Consider the following 15,378-nt stretch of genomic DNA (forward strand, 5'->3'; position numbering starts at 1 on the left):
CCCTACACCCCCTCCCTATTTCTGTCACCTCCTCCAGCCCCTGCACCCTCCAAATCTCTGTAACCGCCTCCAGCCCCTACACCCCTCCCTATCTCTGTAACCTCCTCCAGCCCCTACAACCCTCCCTATTTCTGTCACCATCCTCCAGCCCCTGCACCTCCCTATCTCAGTAAACCGCCTCCATTCCCTGCACCCCTCCTATCTCTGTTACAGCCTCCAGCCCTACAACCCTCCCTATCTCTGTAACCTCCTCCAGCCCCTACACCCCTCCCTATCTCTGTAACCTCTTCCAGCCCCTACAACCCTCCCTATCCCTGTAACCTCCTCCAGCCCTCCCTATCCCTGTAACCTTCCCCAGCCCCCTACAAACACCCCTCCCGATCTCTGTAACCTCCTTCAGCCCCTACAACCTCTCTATCTCTGTAACTCCTCCAGCCCCTACACCCCTCCTATCTCTGTAACCTCCTCCAGCCCCTACACCCCTCCCTATCTCTGTAACCTCCTCCAACCCTCCCTATCTCTGTAACCGCCTCGAGCCCCTACACCCCCCTATCTCTGTAACCTCCTCCAGCCCCTACAACCCTCTCTATCTCTGTAACCACCTTCAGCCCCTACAACCCCTATCTCTGTAACCTCCTCCAGCCCCTACACCCTCTCCCTATCTCTGTAACTGGCCTCCATCCCCTGCACCCTCCCTATCTCTGTAACCTCCTCCAGCCCCTACAACCCTCCCTATCTGTGTCACCTCCTCCAGCCCCTGCATCCCCCCTATCTCTGTAACCTCCTCCAGCCCTACACCCTCCCTATCTCTGTAACCTCCTCCAGCCCCTACACCCCTCCCTATCTCTGTAACCTCCTCCAGGCCCCTACAACCCCTCCCTATCTCTGTAACCTCCTCCAGCCCCTACAACCCCCTCCCTATTTCTGTCACCTCCTCCAGCCCCCTGCACCCTCCAATCCCTGTAACCTCCTCCAGTCCCTACAACCCCTCCCTATCTCTGTAACCTCCTCCAGCCCCTACAACCCTCCCTATTTCTGTCACCCTCCTCGAGCCCCTGCACCCTCCCTATCTCAGTAACCGCCTCCAGCCCCTGCACCCTCCCTATCTCTGTAACCTCCTCCAGCCCCTACAACCCTCCCTAGTCTCTGTAACCTCCTCCAGCCCCTACAACCCCTCTCTATCCCTGTAACCTCCTCCAGCCCCTACAACCCCTCTCTATCCCTGTAACCTCCTCCAGCTACCACTATCACTGTAACTTGGCGGTGTTACATTGGGATGTTTGTATTGCCATGGGGGATATTGGACTGGGGCCGATTGGATTGCGGGGGGGGGGGGGGTGTATTTGAAGGAGAGGTATTGAAATTGGGAATTGCAATGGGGGGTGGGGGGTTTCAATGAAGAGAGTATTGTTGTGGTGGTTGCAATTGGTGTATTGCAAATGGTGAGATCAAATGGATAGCATTGTAAAGATGCTATTGCAATGGGGGAATGTGGAGATGGGGGTTATTTCAGTGGGGGGCACGGCCACGGGGAGGGCACGGCCATGGCCACGGGGGGGGGCACGGCCACGGGGGTGGGCACGGCCACGGGGGGGGGCACGGCCACGGGGGGGGGGTGCAACGGCCACGGGGGGGGGCACGGCCACGGGGGGGGCACGGCCACGGGGGGGGGCCGGCCAGGGGGGGGGCACGGCCACGGGGGGGGGGGGCACGGCCAGTGGGGGGGGGGGGGGGCAACGGCCACGGGGGGGGGGGCACGGCCACGGGGGGGGGGCACGCCACGGGGGGGGGCAAAAACGGCCACGGGGGGGGGCACGGCCACGGGGGGGGCCACGGGCACCCACGGGGGGGGGGCACGGCCACGGGGGGTGGCACGGCCACGGGGAGGGCACGGCCACGGGGAGTATTGTGCACGCGGTGAACGTATTGCAACGGCGGGGAACGTATTGCAACGCGGGGAACGTATTGCACGCGGGGAACGTATTGCAACGCGGGGAACGTATTGCACGCGGGGGAGCGTATTGCAACGTGGGTGAGCATGTTGCAAACGTGGGGATCATATTGCAACGCGGAGGAGCTTATTGCAACATGGGGAGCGTATTGCAACATGGGGAGCGTATTGCAACATGGGGAGCATATTGCCAATAGGAGTTATTCCCAATGGAGGGTATTCCAATGGGGGTTGTTGCAAATGGAGGGATGTTGCAATGGGAGTTATTCCCAATGGAGGGTAATTCAATGGGGGGGTGTTGCAATGGAGGGATGTTGCAATGGGAGTTATTCCCAATGGAGGGTATTCCAATGGGGGTGTTGCAATGGAGGGATGTTGCAATGGGAGGGGGTTTTGCAATGGGGAGGAATACTGCATTGGGAATATTGCAATGGTGGGATAGTATAATGGGGGCATTACTATCTGGGGCACTGTAATGGGTGGGAATTCCAATGGAGGTATTGCAATGGGGATAGTCAAATGGGGTTGCAATTCGAATTTGGGGATATTGTAAGTGGGAGGGGGGGGGGGGAGGTTATTCCATATGGAATTCCAAGGTAGGACTGCAGGCAGCTCTGGTCCCCGGGCTGGGGAAGCTCTTCTCCGGGTTGGATTCTACTGTGAGCCGAGGCTTCCCTCCGTGCTAGGCCTCTCCCAGTCTGGGGACTGGGGGGTGAGTCTGGATGCGGGATCCCCCTTTCGGAAACTCCCTCCCGTGGGGTCGGGGGGTTTAAATACCGCTCCCTCCCCCCGGTTACCTTCACAATGCGCCGCGGAAGCCCAGCCCTGTCCACCCGCTGGAGCTGACTGACATACACTGACTGGGAGCCCGGGCCTGGCAGGGGAGACAGCGCCATTAGCGGCCTGGAGGTCCCAGCATGCCGAGCAGCACTGCCAACCGCCACCTGCTGCCCGGGGACCGAACTGCACGCTGGGAGACTCGGCGCAGCACTGCGGCCACTGTTGGGAAGTGTGAACTGCAGCTGGGAGGGACCCGGCGCAGCACTGCGGCCACTGGTGGAAGTGTGAACTGCCGCTGGGAGGACTCCGCTCCGCACTGCGGCCACTGGTGGGAAGTGTGAACTGCCGCTGGGAGGACCCGGGGCAGCACTGCGGCCAGTAATGGGGGGACTCGGCTCAGTCATCTACTACTGCGCTACTCCTGGGAGGGACTGAACTGCAAATGTGAGAACTCGGCTCAGCACTGCGGCCACTGGTGGAAGGACTGAATTGCCGAGGCCAGGACTCGGCTCAGCACTGCGGCCACTGGTGGGAGGACCCAGCTCAGCACTAGCGACCACTGGTGGGGAGGACCGAGCTCAGCACTGCAGTTACTGGTGGAGGACCTAGCTCAAGCACTGGCAATTACTGGTGGAGGACTGAATTACTGGGAGGACTTGCCACTGGTGGAGGACCCAGCTCAGCACTGCAGTTACTGGTGGGAGGACTGAATTACTGGGAGGACTTGCCACTGGTGGGAGGACCCAGCTCAGCACTGCATTACTGGTGGGAGGACCTAGCTCAGTCACTGCAGTTACTGGTGGGAGGACTGAATTACTGGGAGGACTTGCCACTGGTGGGAGGGACCCAGCTCAGCACTGCAGCTACTGGTGGGAGGACTGAATTACTGGGAGGACTTGCCACTGGTGGGAGGACCCAGCTCAGCACTGCAGTTTACTGGTGGGAGGACCCAGCTCAGCACTGCAGTTACTTGGTGGGAGGACTGAACAGCAGCGGGGAGCACAGTAAGAATTCTTACACCAGGTTAAAGTCCAACAGGTTTGTTTCAAACACGTGTGGTAGTATGACTAGGGCGATCATATGACCTTAGAACCAAGCTGCCATTGGTACAGCAGACCCGCTGCCCATTGGCCCAGGCAAGTCATGTGCCTCTCTGCCAATTGGCTGTGGCTAGTCATGTGACTCCCCACCAATTGGCCGAGAGGATGGTAGCTCCGCCCACAAGGCGGGGTATAAAATCTCGTACCATGCGGCAGTCGGCCATTGCCTTGTATCACCACTGCTGGGCTGGCCTCTAGCTTACTAAAAGCCCGATATTGGATCCTCTCTACGACTCGTGTCAGGTTGACGGTACATCAATTTAATAAGGTAGATTTTGAAGATGGAACTGCAGATCAAGCCCCAATGCCTCAGCATCAGCCCGTATGATGCAAACGCCGAAGCAACTTTTAAATCTTGGCTGGCGTGTTTGAATGACTTACCACTCGCTACTGCAGAAAACCGCCTGACAAAACGAGCGAAAACTCCACATCCTCCACTCGTCCGTGGGCATTGCCCGCCTACTCGCTGATAAAAGATGAGCTGGATTATGATGTCGCTATGAAACCTGCTAAAAGGACATTTTATCAGGCCAGTGAACCAGCTCTACGCGCGGCGTCTCCTGGCTACAAGGCAACAATTGCCCGGTGAGTCCCTCGAAGAATTCTATCGGGCTCTCTCGTTGTCCTGGGGAGAAATTGCGCCTGCTCGCAAGTTACTGCGGCAGAGCACCTGGAGCTTGCTAATGCGGGATGCCTTTTTCGCAGGCATACAGTCAACCTCAGATACGCCAGAGACTTTTAGAAAAAGCCACTCTCAGCCTCGCTGAGTCAATAACCCTCGCATGCTCTCTGGAGGACGCTGAACGCAACGCGCGCGCGTATGCCCCTGGCCCCGCTGCAGCTCCTTGGGCAACGTGGCACACGACACCCCTCGCCCCCGCCGACTCGAACACCCAGCATCAGCACCCTCCCCCCAGTGCCAACCGCCACCAGCGCCCCCGCAACCCAGCGCACAGAAACCCCCTTCCCCGGCCCGACTACTGCTAGCTCCGACTAGGGATACGGACCCAGGCCCACCGCTCCCGGAGTCACGGACGGCCACTGCTCCACCGGCGCCGCTGCGCAGGTCCGGCAGGATACCGAAGGCACCCATTCGGCTGATCGAGTCAATTTGATGGACCTTATGGACTTTCATGTTCGGCATATGTTCCTTGCCTGTGTTTTTTATTATTATTACGGTTATTGTTGTCTTTTTTTTTCTCCTGTACACTGTATAAAGTTCATTGTTATATAGTTTGTTGCTTTTCTTACACGTTCGTCGCGGGCCAGTGGGCAGCCATAGTTATCTCGGTGCTACTTGAGTAGGTCTCTAGTCATACTACCAGTCTTATGGGACACCCCCCCCCCCGCGTCTCTCCTTCCCACAACCCCCCCCCCCCACACTTCTTTCTCACCAAGGGGTGAGTGTGGTAGTATGACTAGGGAGATCATATGACCTTAGAACCAAGCTGCCAATTGGCTGTGGCTAGTCATGTGACTCCCCGCCGATTGGCCGAGAGAATGGTAGCTCCGCCTACAAGGCGGGGTATAAAAGCTCGCACCATGCGGCAGTCGGCCTTTACTTGTACAACCACTGCTGGGCTCACATCTAGCTTATTAAAGCCTAATATTTGGATCCTCTCTACGACTCGTGTCAGATTGATTGGTACATCAACGAGCTTTCGGAGCACTGATGGATATGTACCTCAAGGGTCCTCTGTACTTCCTCATGTCCTCGTATATTCCTATGACTTGTTATTCCTCCCAAAATGCATCAGCGCACATTTTTCAGGGTTAAATTCTATTTGCCACTGTTTTGTCCATCTGGTCACAGCCTGTTGTGGCAACTGCTCGGCCCAAGGTCGCCAGAAACTGCAGAGTGTGGGGAACTCAGCCCAACACAAGCTTGCCACCCCCACATTGAGTCTGTATACACCTCCTGCTGCCTCAGGAAGACAGACAGCATTATCAGAGACCCCTCTCACCCAGGCATTGCCTTCTTCCAGATCCATTAAGGCAGCAGGTACAGAAGTCTGAAGAATCGCACAGCCAGACATAGGAACAGCTTCTTCCCCACAGCTACTCGACTCCTCAATGACTCCCCCTCTGACTGATCTGTTCCCTGTAAGAACACTATTCAGGACGCCCTATGCTGCTCTTGCTCATGTATTTGCTGTGTTTGACCCTTCGTACGCATTGTAACCAGTCACTGTTTGTCGATTATTCTTTCTGTCTACTGTGTATGCAGAAAAGTTTTCACTGTACTTCACTATGTGACCATAAATCAATCGGCCCGTCCATATCGGCATTTCCTCCTAGTGATTTACTCACCAACAGCCGTGGTCGTTGAACTTACCGATCATAACCCTCACCTTCCCGTCTCGATCATTAACATACACCACAAGCAGCAAGGTATCCAGCACCCATCCCGGCTTTTATTTTAGCTATGATTTTACGGTATGTTTGCACGGGAGCACAGTGATTAGCACGGTTGCTTCACAACTCCAGGGTCCCAGGTTCGATTCATGGCTTGGGGGGGGGGGGTGTCACTGTCTGTGCGGAGTCTGCACGTTCTCCCAGTGTGCGCGTGGGTCTCCTCCGGGTACTCCGGTTTCCTCTCACAGTCCAAAGATGTGCAGGTTAGGTGGATTGGCTATGCTAAATTTTTCGACCTTGAGGTCATAAAAAAGGTTAGCTGGGATTACGGGGATGGGGTGGGAGGGGTGGGTTTCAGTAGGGCCCTCTTTCCAAGAGCCGGTGCAGATTTGATGGGCCATAAGACCACAAGACATAAGAGCAGAATTAGGCCACTTGGCCCATCGAAATGTCAGGTTGTTGGTTGTGGGGAATTCAGCGATGGTAATGACATTGGGTGAGGGTTCGATTCTCTCCTGTCGGAGATGGTCATTTGCCATTTATCAGCCCTGCTACTGGTGATGGGCAGAGTGGACTGCAGATGAAAGCGTGAAGCTCGACAGAAACACAGCCCCCACCTGCTGGTAGGAGGGCTGAACTTCAGCGGGAGGGGCCGAGCTCAGCGACAGCCCCAAGATTGCCTCCGGCGGATGGGAGGATTGCACTGCAGTTGGAGGACCCAGATACAACTGGGAGGACCTAATTGCAAGTGGGAGAACCAGCAGAGCACCGCCCCTGGAGGGAGGAGCAAACTGCAGCTGGGAGAATCAAGCAGAACTCAGGGGGCGTCAGAACCCAGCTAATAATTGGGAAGACAGAGTAGAACCGAACTGTTCCTTCATGGGGCTAGCACAGACAGAATAGCCCAAATGGCCTCATTCTGCACTGTGACCATTCTACTGACACGATTCAGGAGACACCAGTACAAACGTAATTTAGAGTCACTCCCAGACAAATTGCTGCCTGATCACAAAGGTGCACAGTGCTACTGGGATGTTGGACAGCCAGGTCATTCCATGTTCTATCAACGCACACAAAATAGTTCTGTCGGCAGTGTGGAATGTGTTTTCAATTTATTTTCAATATATTCAGTACAAAGACATAGCATCGAGAACAATTCCAGACAGAAACACGACTACGTAACTTGCACCCAGCATTCTACGCAAGAGAGAATAAAGAACAGCACAGGAACAGGCCCTTCGGCCCTCCAAGCCTCTTCCGCTGACCATGCTGCCCGTCTAAACTAAAATAGTCTACACTTCTGTATCCCTCCATTCCCATCCTATTCATGTATTTGTCTTGACAAAATGCCCCCTTAAAACGTCACTATCGTCCCTGCTTCCACCACCTCCTCCGGCAGCGAGTTCCAGGCACCCACTACCCTCTGTAAAAAAAACTTGCCTCGTACATCTCCTCCAAACCTTGCCCCTCGCACCTTAAACCGATGTCCCCATGTAATTGACCCCTCAACCCTGGGAAAAAGTCTCTGACTATGCACTCTGTCTGTGCCCCTTTTGTAGACTCCAGAGTTACCAACAGTCCTCCCATTTCACCTGCCCGAAGTATTCTGTAGCCCCAGGGGTGTAGAGAAAAAGATGGATATGGTGGCACCCCAAGTTGCAAAGTGATGTGGGGCGGGGAGAAACAGGATTATTCAATATGCAGTCCGACTGGAAGACAGGAAGGAAGGTGGCCCCATTAAGGGTGGACAAGATCAGTCCCTGGCTGTGAGAAATGACATTGAATCAGTAAGGTTAAGGGGGGGGTTGTTGGGTTACTGGTATAGGGTGGATACGTGGGTTTGAGTAGGGTGATCATTGCTCGGCACAACATCGAGGGCCGAAGGGCCTGTTTCTGTGCTGTACTGTTCTATGAATCAGTTTGGGCAGAGATCGGAAACAGCGACGAAAGAAGGAAGTCACCGGTGGGATTTATATCTTTTGGATTTCTTTAAATTTCTTGTTCATCCTAAAAACTAAGAAGCAACAAAGGCATCGCAATAATCACAAGTGATTTTAATCTTCATCTAGACTGGACGAAGATAGCCTGGAGGAGAAACTCGTAGGTGTATTCGGATTAGGAACATCGGAAGAGGAGCCGGGCAGTCGCCCTTGTTGAGCCCGCAGTTAATCGTATATCCCAGCTCAGGGAAGATGGTGTCATGTCCTTAGTTTCCAGAAATACAGACCCAGTCTGTTCAGTCTCGCCTCATAAAGCAATCCTGCCACCCTAGAAATCAGTCTGCGGAACCCCCTTCGCACTCTCTACTGCCAGTACACGGAGGAATACAAGACAACCAATCCAGTGCCAAAATTCTTGGGATCGAGTCATTTTTTTGCCCCCCTGAATTTTTACCCACCGAGCCAAGATCATTTCTCACAGCAAGGGGGCAATTAGGGCGGCTGCTCGACAACATTCCGTCACTTCTAGTGTTGGCTGGCAAGAGGTGAGGATTCAATTCTTCTTCCCGCTGAGGTAGACATGGGACCTTGCCCCGTGCACCCCTTCCCACAAGACCCAAGTGAAAGGAAATGGCCAAAAAAACCTGCCCACGGTAACAGTTCTGGATGAAGCAATGCCCTCAGGCAGAGGAATGAATCAGGTGTACACTTCTATCCAAGGGTAGTTTCTGATTCACATGCGCCTGTGGTTAAGCACTCGAATGTGGTTCTCGAGTTCACCCATCCCTCACCAGATACGCCCCGATTGGACAGTGGGTAAGCCCAGCCCTTTCCCACAATGCAATGTTGGCCAAAGAGGTCCCCTGAAACATCCCATTCCTGGAACAGACAAGGGGAAAAAGGAGAAAGGGGAAAAAGACGAGACAGACCCAACCCCCGCCCGCCCCCTCTCCCGGTCACGTGCTCTTGGACTTGCCCCCGGGGCGAGCAGAGTCAGCTGCATGCTGAGCCCGACTCAGGTGGAGCCAGGCGTCTAGGATCAGGATAGCTGGGATGATGATCCACAACGAGTTCATGAAGACGAAGTAGAACCAGAAGTGGAGCGGGTGTCCGACCTCACTGTGACTGAAGCCATCCTGATATTCCGTGTAGAAATAGAGAACGTCACCGTAAAGCTGGCCTGCCCATGGAGAGAACAGTTCGAATTATTCTCAGTGAAAAGTATTGTTCTGCAGATTGTTCCATACATGAACAAACATAGGACACAAACACTCATGATAAATACACAATTTAAATACATAGACTCCGGCATTGGGTGACGCATACAGGGGTGTAGTGTTAATCAGGTCAGTCCATAAGAGGGTCATTTAGGAGTCTGGTAACAGCGGGGAAGAAGCTGCTTTTGTGTCTGTTTGTGCATCTCAGACTTTTGTATCTCCTGCCCGATGGAAGAAGTTGGAAGAGTGAGTAAGCCGGGAGGGAGGGGTCTTTGATTATGCTGCCCGCTTTCCCCAGGCAGCGGGAGGTGTAAATGGAGTCCATGGATGGGAGGCAGGTTCATGTGATGGACTGGGCGGTGTTCACGACTCTGATGTTGTGTGCGGTCCTGGGCCGAGCAGTTGCCGTAGCAGACAACTGGTACTGACACCTGGCTGGTGATGCAGCCCGATAGGATGCTTTCTATGGTGCATCTGTAAAAGTTGGTAAGAGTTAATGAGGACATGCCGAATTTCATATAATTATAGATGGGCGGAATAGCCTTCTGCACTGTAAATTCTATGATCTTTAGGCGCTGTGGTGCTTTCTTGGTCGTAGCGTTAATTGTGGTTTAAACACACTCCCAGATAAGGTACAGCACGGGGTTAGATTCAGAGTAAAGCTCCTTCTACACTGTCCCCATCAAACACTCCCAGGACAGGGACAGCATGGGGTTAGATACAGAGTAAAGCTCCCTCTACACTGTCCCCATCAAACACTCACAGGACAGGTACAGCATGGGGTTAGATTCAGAGTAAAGCTCCCTCCACACTGTCCCCATCAAACACTCCCAGGACAGGTACAGTACGGGGTTAGATTCAGAGTAAAGCTCCTTCTACACTGTCCCCATCAAACACTCCCAGGACAGGGACAGCATGGGGTTAGATACAGAGTAAAGCTCCCTCTACACTGTCCCCATCAAACACTCACAGGACAGGTACAGCATGGGGTTAGATTCAGAGTAAAGCTCCCTCCACACTGTCCCCATCAAACACTCCCAGGACAGGTACAGCACGGGGTTAGATACAGAGTAAAGCTCCCTCTACACTGTCCCCATCAAACACTCCCAGGACAGGGACAGCACGGGGTTAGATACAGAGTAAAGCTCCCTCTACACTGTCCCCATCAAACACTCCCAGGACAGGGACAGCACGGGGTTAGATACAGAGTAAAGCTCCCTCTACACTGTCCCCATCAAACACTCCCAGCACAGGTACAGCACGGGGTTAGATACAGAGTAAAGCTCCCTCTACACTGTCCCCATCAAACACTCCCAGGACAGGAACAGCACGGGGTTAGATACAGAGTAAAGCTCCCTCTACACTGTCCCCATCAAACACTCCCAGGACAGGTACAGCACAGGGTTAGATACAGAGTAAAGCTCCCTCTACACTGTCCCCATCAAACACTCCCAGCACAGGTACAGCACGGGGTTAGATACAGAGTAAAGCTCCCTCTACACTGTCCCCATCAAACACTCCCAGGACAGGAACAGCACGGGGTTAGATACAGAGTAAAGCTCCCTGTACACTGTCCCCATCAAACACTCCAGGACAGGTACAGCACAGGGTTAGATACAGAGTTAAACTCCCTCTACACCATTCTGTCCCAGACATCAGTCATGACTGGAAGATTTCAGATTCTACATGGACAGACTCCAGTTTTCAACCAGCGACTAATTGACACAGCAAATCTGTGGGTGGGGTCCTTACCCAGGGAGACAATGAGCTGGAGGACAAAACGATACGGTTTATTCTTCAGGAAGGCCACGACAGTCCAGAGACTGAGAGGACCCCAAGTCCAGGCAGTGATAGTCTCCATACACACAGTGAAATTGTCAGCACTGCAGAGAGGGAGAGAAAGGGAGAGATTGAAAACAATCTAACTGGAAAGATCTCACCTCAATCTTGAGCTCTATTCAGTACATTTCCAATCCTGATCTGGGTCATCTCATTATTATTTGTAGACATTACATTATGATTCATATTGCCTAGATGCTCCCCTTTTATGTGCTTAATTTTCTTATCAGTTCTGGCTTTGTACACACTGGTGTAGATCTCTGCTGTCTGCCACTCATGAGAAGTGCTGGATAGTGGATGTAGCACTCACGTGACGTATCTGCTGTCTCCTTTGGCATACTCCTTCCCTAGACAGAAAACAGACCATAGTCAAAAGTACAGAAGTGCGTCCAGCTGAAAAATCTGGCTGTGCTCGTCTCCGTCTGCTCATTCCACAGATCCACAACCTCCACTACCCACATCCCAGCAACACCTCCCAGGCACCATCCCCATTCACCTCAGGAGCCCAACCCCTCCCCCCCAACCCCAGCAGCCCCACCCCCCCAACCCCACCAGCAGCCCCACCCCCCCAAACCCCAGCAGCCCCACCCCCCCAGCAGCCCCACCCCCAACCCCAGCAGCCCCCCCACCCCTTGCAGCCCCACCCCCAACCCCAGCAGCCCCCCCACCCCTTGCAGCCCCACCCCCAACCCCAGCAGCCCCCCCACCCCTTGCAGCCCCACCCCCCACCCCAGCAGCCCCCCCACCCCCAACCCCAGCAGCCCCCCACCCCCAGCAGCCCCACCCCCCCCGCTCCCCCAGACTCGCCCCCCAGCCCCAGCAGCCCCGCCGCCACAGCCCCCCAGCCCCACCCCTCCAGCCCCCCCCCCCCCCCCCGCCCCAGCAGCCCCACCCCCCCCAGCAGCCCCATCCCCCCCGCCCCAGCAGCCCCATCCCCCCCGCCCCAGCAGCCCCATCCCCCCCCCCCGCAGCCCCATCCCCCCCCCCGCCCCAGCAGCCCCATCCCCCCGCCCCAGCAGCCCCATCCCCCCCCCGCCCCATCCCCCCCCCGCCCCAGCAGCCCCATCCCCCCCCGCCCCAGCAGCCCCATCCCCCCCGCCCCAGCAGCCCCATCCCCCCCCCCGCCCCATCCCCCCCCCGCCCCAGCAGCCCCATCCCCCCCCCGCCCCAGCAGCCCCATCCCCCCCCGCCCCAGCAGCCCCATCCCCCCCCCCGCCCCAGCAGCCCCATCCCCCCCCGCCCAGCAGCCCCATCCCCCCCCCGCCCCAGCAGCCCCATCCCCCCCCGCCCCAGCAGCCCCATCCCCCCCCCGCCCCAGCAGCCCCATCCCCCCCCCGCCCCAGCAGCCCCATCCCCCCCCCGCCCCAGCAGCCCCATCCCCCCCCGCCCCAGCAGCCCCATCCCCCCCGCCCCAGCAGCCCCATCCCCCCCCGCCCCAGCAGCCCCATCCCCCCCCGCCCCAGCAGCCCCATCCCCCCCGCCCCAGCAGCCCCATCCCCCCCGCCCAGCAGCCCCACCCCCCCAGCCCCAGCAGCCCCACCCCCCCAGCCCCACCCCCCCAGCCCCAGCAGCCCCCCCCCCAGCCCCGCCCCCCAACCCCAGCAGCCCCGCCCCCCAACCCCATCAGCCCCACCCCCCCAACCCCAGCAGCCCCGCCCCCCCAACCCCAGCAGCCCCGCCCCCCCACCCCAGCAGCCCCGCCCCCCCCAACCCCAGCAGCCCCGCCCCCCCCAACCCCAGCAGCCCCGCCCCCCCCAACCCCAGCAGCCCCGCCCCCCCCAACCCCAGCAGCCCCGCCCCCCCAACCCCAGCAGCCCCGCCCCCCCAACCCCAGCAGCCCCGCCCCCCCAACCCCAGCAGCCCCGCCCCCCCAACCCCAGCAGCCCCGCCCCCCAACCCCAGCAGCCCCGCCCCCCCAACCCCAGCAGCCCCGCCCCCCCAACCCCAGCAGCCCCGCCCCCCCAACCCCAGCAGCCCCGCCCCCCCACCCCCAGCAGCCCCGCCCCCCCCAACCCCAGCAGCCCCGCCCCCCCAACCCCAGCAGCCCAGCCCCAGCAGCCCCGCACTCACAGAGCTGGGACAGGAAGGCCTGGTCCCCGGGGATGAGCCGGTAGTTGAGGCTGAACCAGCCCTCGATCACCCCGTGGATGAAGGCGCAGACGGCGAACCAGCAGACGGCGAGCCTGCGGAGAAGCCCCAGGCGGGGCGGGCCCGAGCGGCCGCTCAGCAGCCAGGTGGCGGCGAGCAGGGCGCCGGAGACGGCGAAGAGGAAGGTGAGGATGCTGGCCACCGAGCGCTCATTATCGCGGTAGCCGGGCAGCCGCAGGTCTCGGGGCCAATAGGGGTGCAACACCCCCTCTGAACCGGCGCCTGCCATCCCGGGCGGCGCAGTGACAGCAGCCCGGCGCCCGCCGTTCTTATACCCCCTCCCTCCTCTCTGCCCATTGGCCCCTCGCTCCGCCAATCATGACCTCGCCTCCCTCTCTCCTCTCCGCCCATTGGCCCCTTGCCCCGCCAATCACAACCTCCCCTCCCTCCTCTTCGCCCATTGGCCCCTCGCCCCGCCAATCACAACCTCCTCTCCGCCCATTGGCCCCTCGCCCCGCCAATCACAACCTCGCCTCCCTCTCTCCTTTCCGCCTATTGGTCCGCCCGCTCCGCCAATGACAACCTCCTCCCATCAGCCAATCGCTGGGGCGGGAGACGGGAAACGTCACTGGCCTCCCCGCCCCACGCGCCACCTGACCCCATCCCGCCGATTGGCTCCTGCGTCTCGCCCCATGGCGGCGCTTCGCGCAGCCGTGCTGATTGACAGGTGGCGCGCGGACCAATCACAGTCGGAGTTGCCAAACCCCGCCTCCTCTAGCTCCGCCTCCCAGCTCCAAGGACAAGTTTGGAGATGGGTGGCACCTGGTCCCATTGGCAGTGGAGACCATCTAACCTTTGGAGCATTGCACATATCGAAACATTTGGTGCAAAATAACTTATTTTCTCTTAGAATGCTTGCAAACACATCTGCGGAGAGTAAAACAGAGTTAACATTTGGAATCAGGGATGGCTTCCGTCCCTTCGACCCATCGATCCACCTCCATGCCATTTCTCCTGTCCCCCGCCCCACTTGCACCATCCCCTGCCTCCACCACACTCTCGGGCAGCGCACACCAGGACCAAACTTCTCACCTGCAAAAGGCTCTTGCTCCATGTCTAGAGGGGAATAAGAGTGGTGGGCAGAGAAATCAAGGGCCACAATCAAACTGGGCCTCAGTAAAGAAAAGTATAAAAGGAAAGAGACAAAGAATGTTAAAAAGATACGCCTCAAGGCTTTGTGCCTTAATACGCAGAGCGCTGGCAATAAAGTGGATGAATTACTCGCGCAAATAGATGTAAATGAGTATGATATAGTCGGCAGTTCGGAGACATGGCTGCAGGGTGACCAGGGATGCGAACTGAACATCCAGGAGCATTCGGTATTTAGGAAGGGCAGACAAAAAAAGGAAAAGGTGGTGGGGTTACATTGCTGTAACTTAGTGCAATAGTGAGGAAAGATATTAGCCCTGACAATATGAAGTCTGTATTGGTAGAGCTGAGAAACATTAAGGGGCAAAAAACATTAGTGGGGTTGTATATAAATCCCCCCCAAACTGCAGTGGTAATGTTGGGAATGGCATTAAACAGGAATTTAGAGACAGATGCAGTAAAGGAACATCTGTAATTATGGGTGATTTTAATCTGCATATAAATTGGACAAACCAAATTAGCCACAATTTTGATTTGATTTATTATTGTCACATGAAATGAAATGAAAATCGCTTATTGTCACGAGTAGGCTTCAATGAAGTTACTGTGAAAAGCCCCTAGTCGCCACATTCTGACGCCTGTCCGGGGAGGCTGGTACGGGAATCGAACCGTGCTGCTGGCCTGCTTGGTTTGCTTTAAAAGCCAGCGATTTAGCTGAGTGAGCTAAACCAGCCCCTCTGTATTAGTATACAGTGAAAGGTGTTTCTTGCATGCTGTTCAAACAATGCGTACCGTACATAGGGAAGGAAGGAGAGACTGCAGAATATAATGTTACAGTTATAGCAAGGTGTAGAGAAAAGATCAACTTAATACGAGGTAGGTCCATTCAAAAGTCTGATGGCAGTAGGGCAGCAGGGTAGCATGGTGGTTAGCATAAATGCTTCACAGCTCCAGGGTCC

The 15,378-nt window shown here is 56.7% G+C and overlaps 1 protein-coding gene across 1 annotated transcript; it reads right to left on the reverse strand.

Moving 5' to 3' along the window:
* Positions 1-7,941: 7,941 nt before the first annotated feature.
* On the reverse strand, positions 7,942-13,600 carry LOC119955736 (EBP cholestenol delta-isomerase). Its single transcript, XM_038782244.1, has 4 exons — positions 13,253-13,600; positions 11,493-11,529; positions 11,096-11,226; positions 7,942-9,306 (listed from the first exon to the last, which is right to left on the reverse strand). The coding sequence occupies exons 1-4, from the start codon at positions 13,557-13,559 to the stop codon at positions 9,083-9,085; spliced, it is 699 nt and encodes a 232-aa protein (XP_038638172.1). The 5' UTR covers positions 13,560-13,600; the 3' UTR covers positions 7,942-9,082.
* Between the last annotated feature and the right edge of the window lie 1,778 nt (positions 13,601-15,378).

Source organism: Scyliorhinus canicula, chromosome 21, assembly GCF_902713615.1.
Source record: "Scyliorhinus canicula chromosome 21, sScyCan1.1, whole genome shotgun sequence".
Taxonomy (NCBI): domain Eukaryota; kingdom Metazoa; phylum Chordata; class Chondrichthyes; order Carcharhiniformes; family Scyliorhinidae; genus Scyliorhinus; species Scyliorhinus canicula.

Bases quoted from the DNA above. Each gene is read 5' to 3' on its own strand.
- LOC119955736 (XM_038782244.1), bottom strand. From the start codon at position 13,559: ATGGCAGGCGCCGGTTCAGAGGGGGTGTTGCACCCCTATTGGCCCCGA. The intron at 11,530-13,252 runs GTGAGTGCGGGG...TTTTCTGTCTAG, and splicing joins GGCCTTCCTGTCCCAGCTCT to GGAAGGAGTATGCCAAAGGA. The intron at 9,307-11,095 runs GTAAGGACCCCA...CTCCATGGGCAG, and splicing joins CCAGCTCATTGTCTCCCTGG to GCCAGCTTTACGGTGACGTT.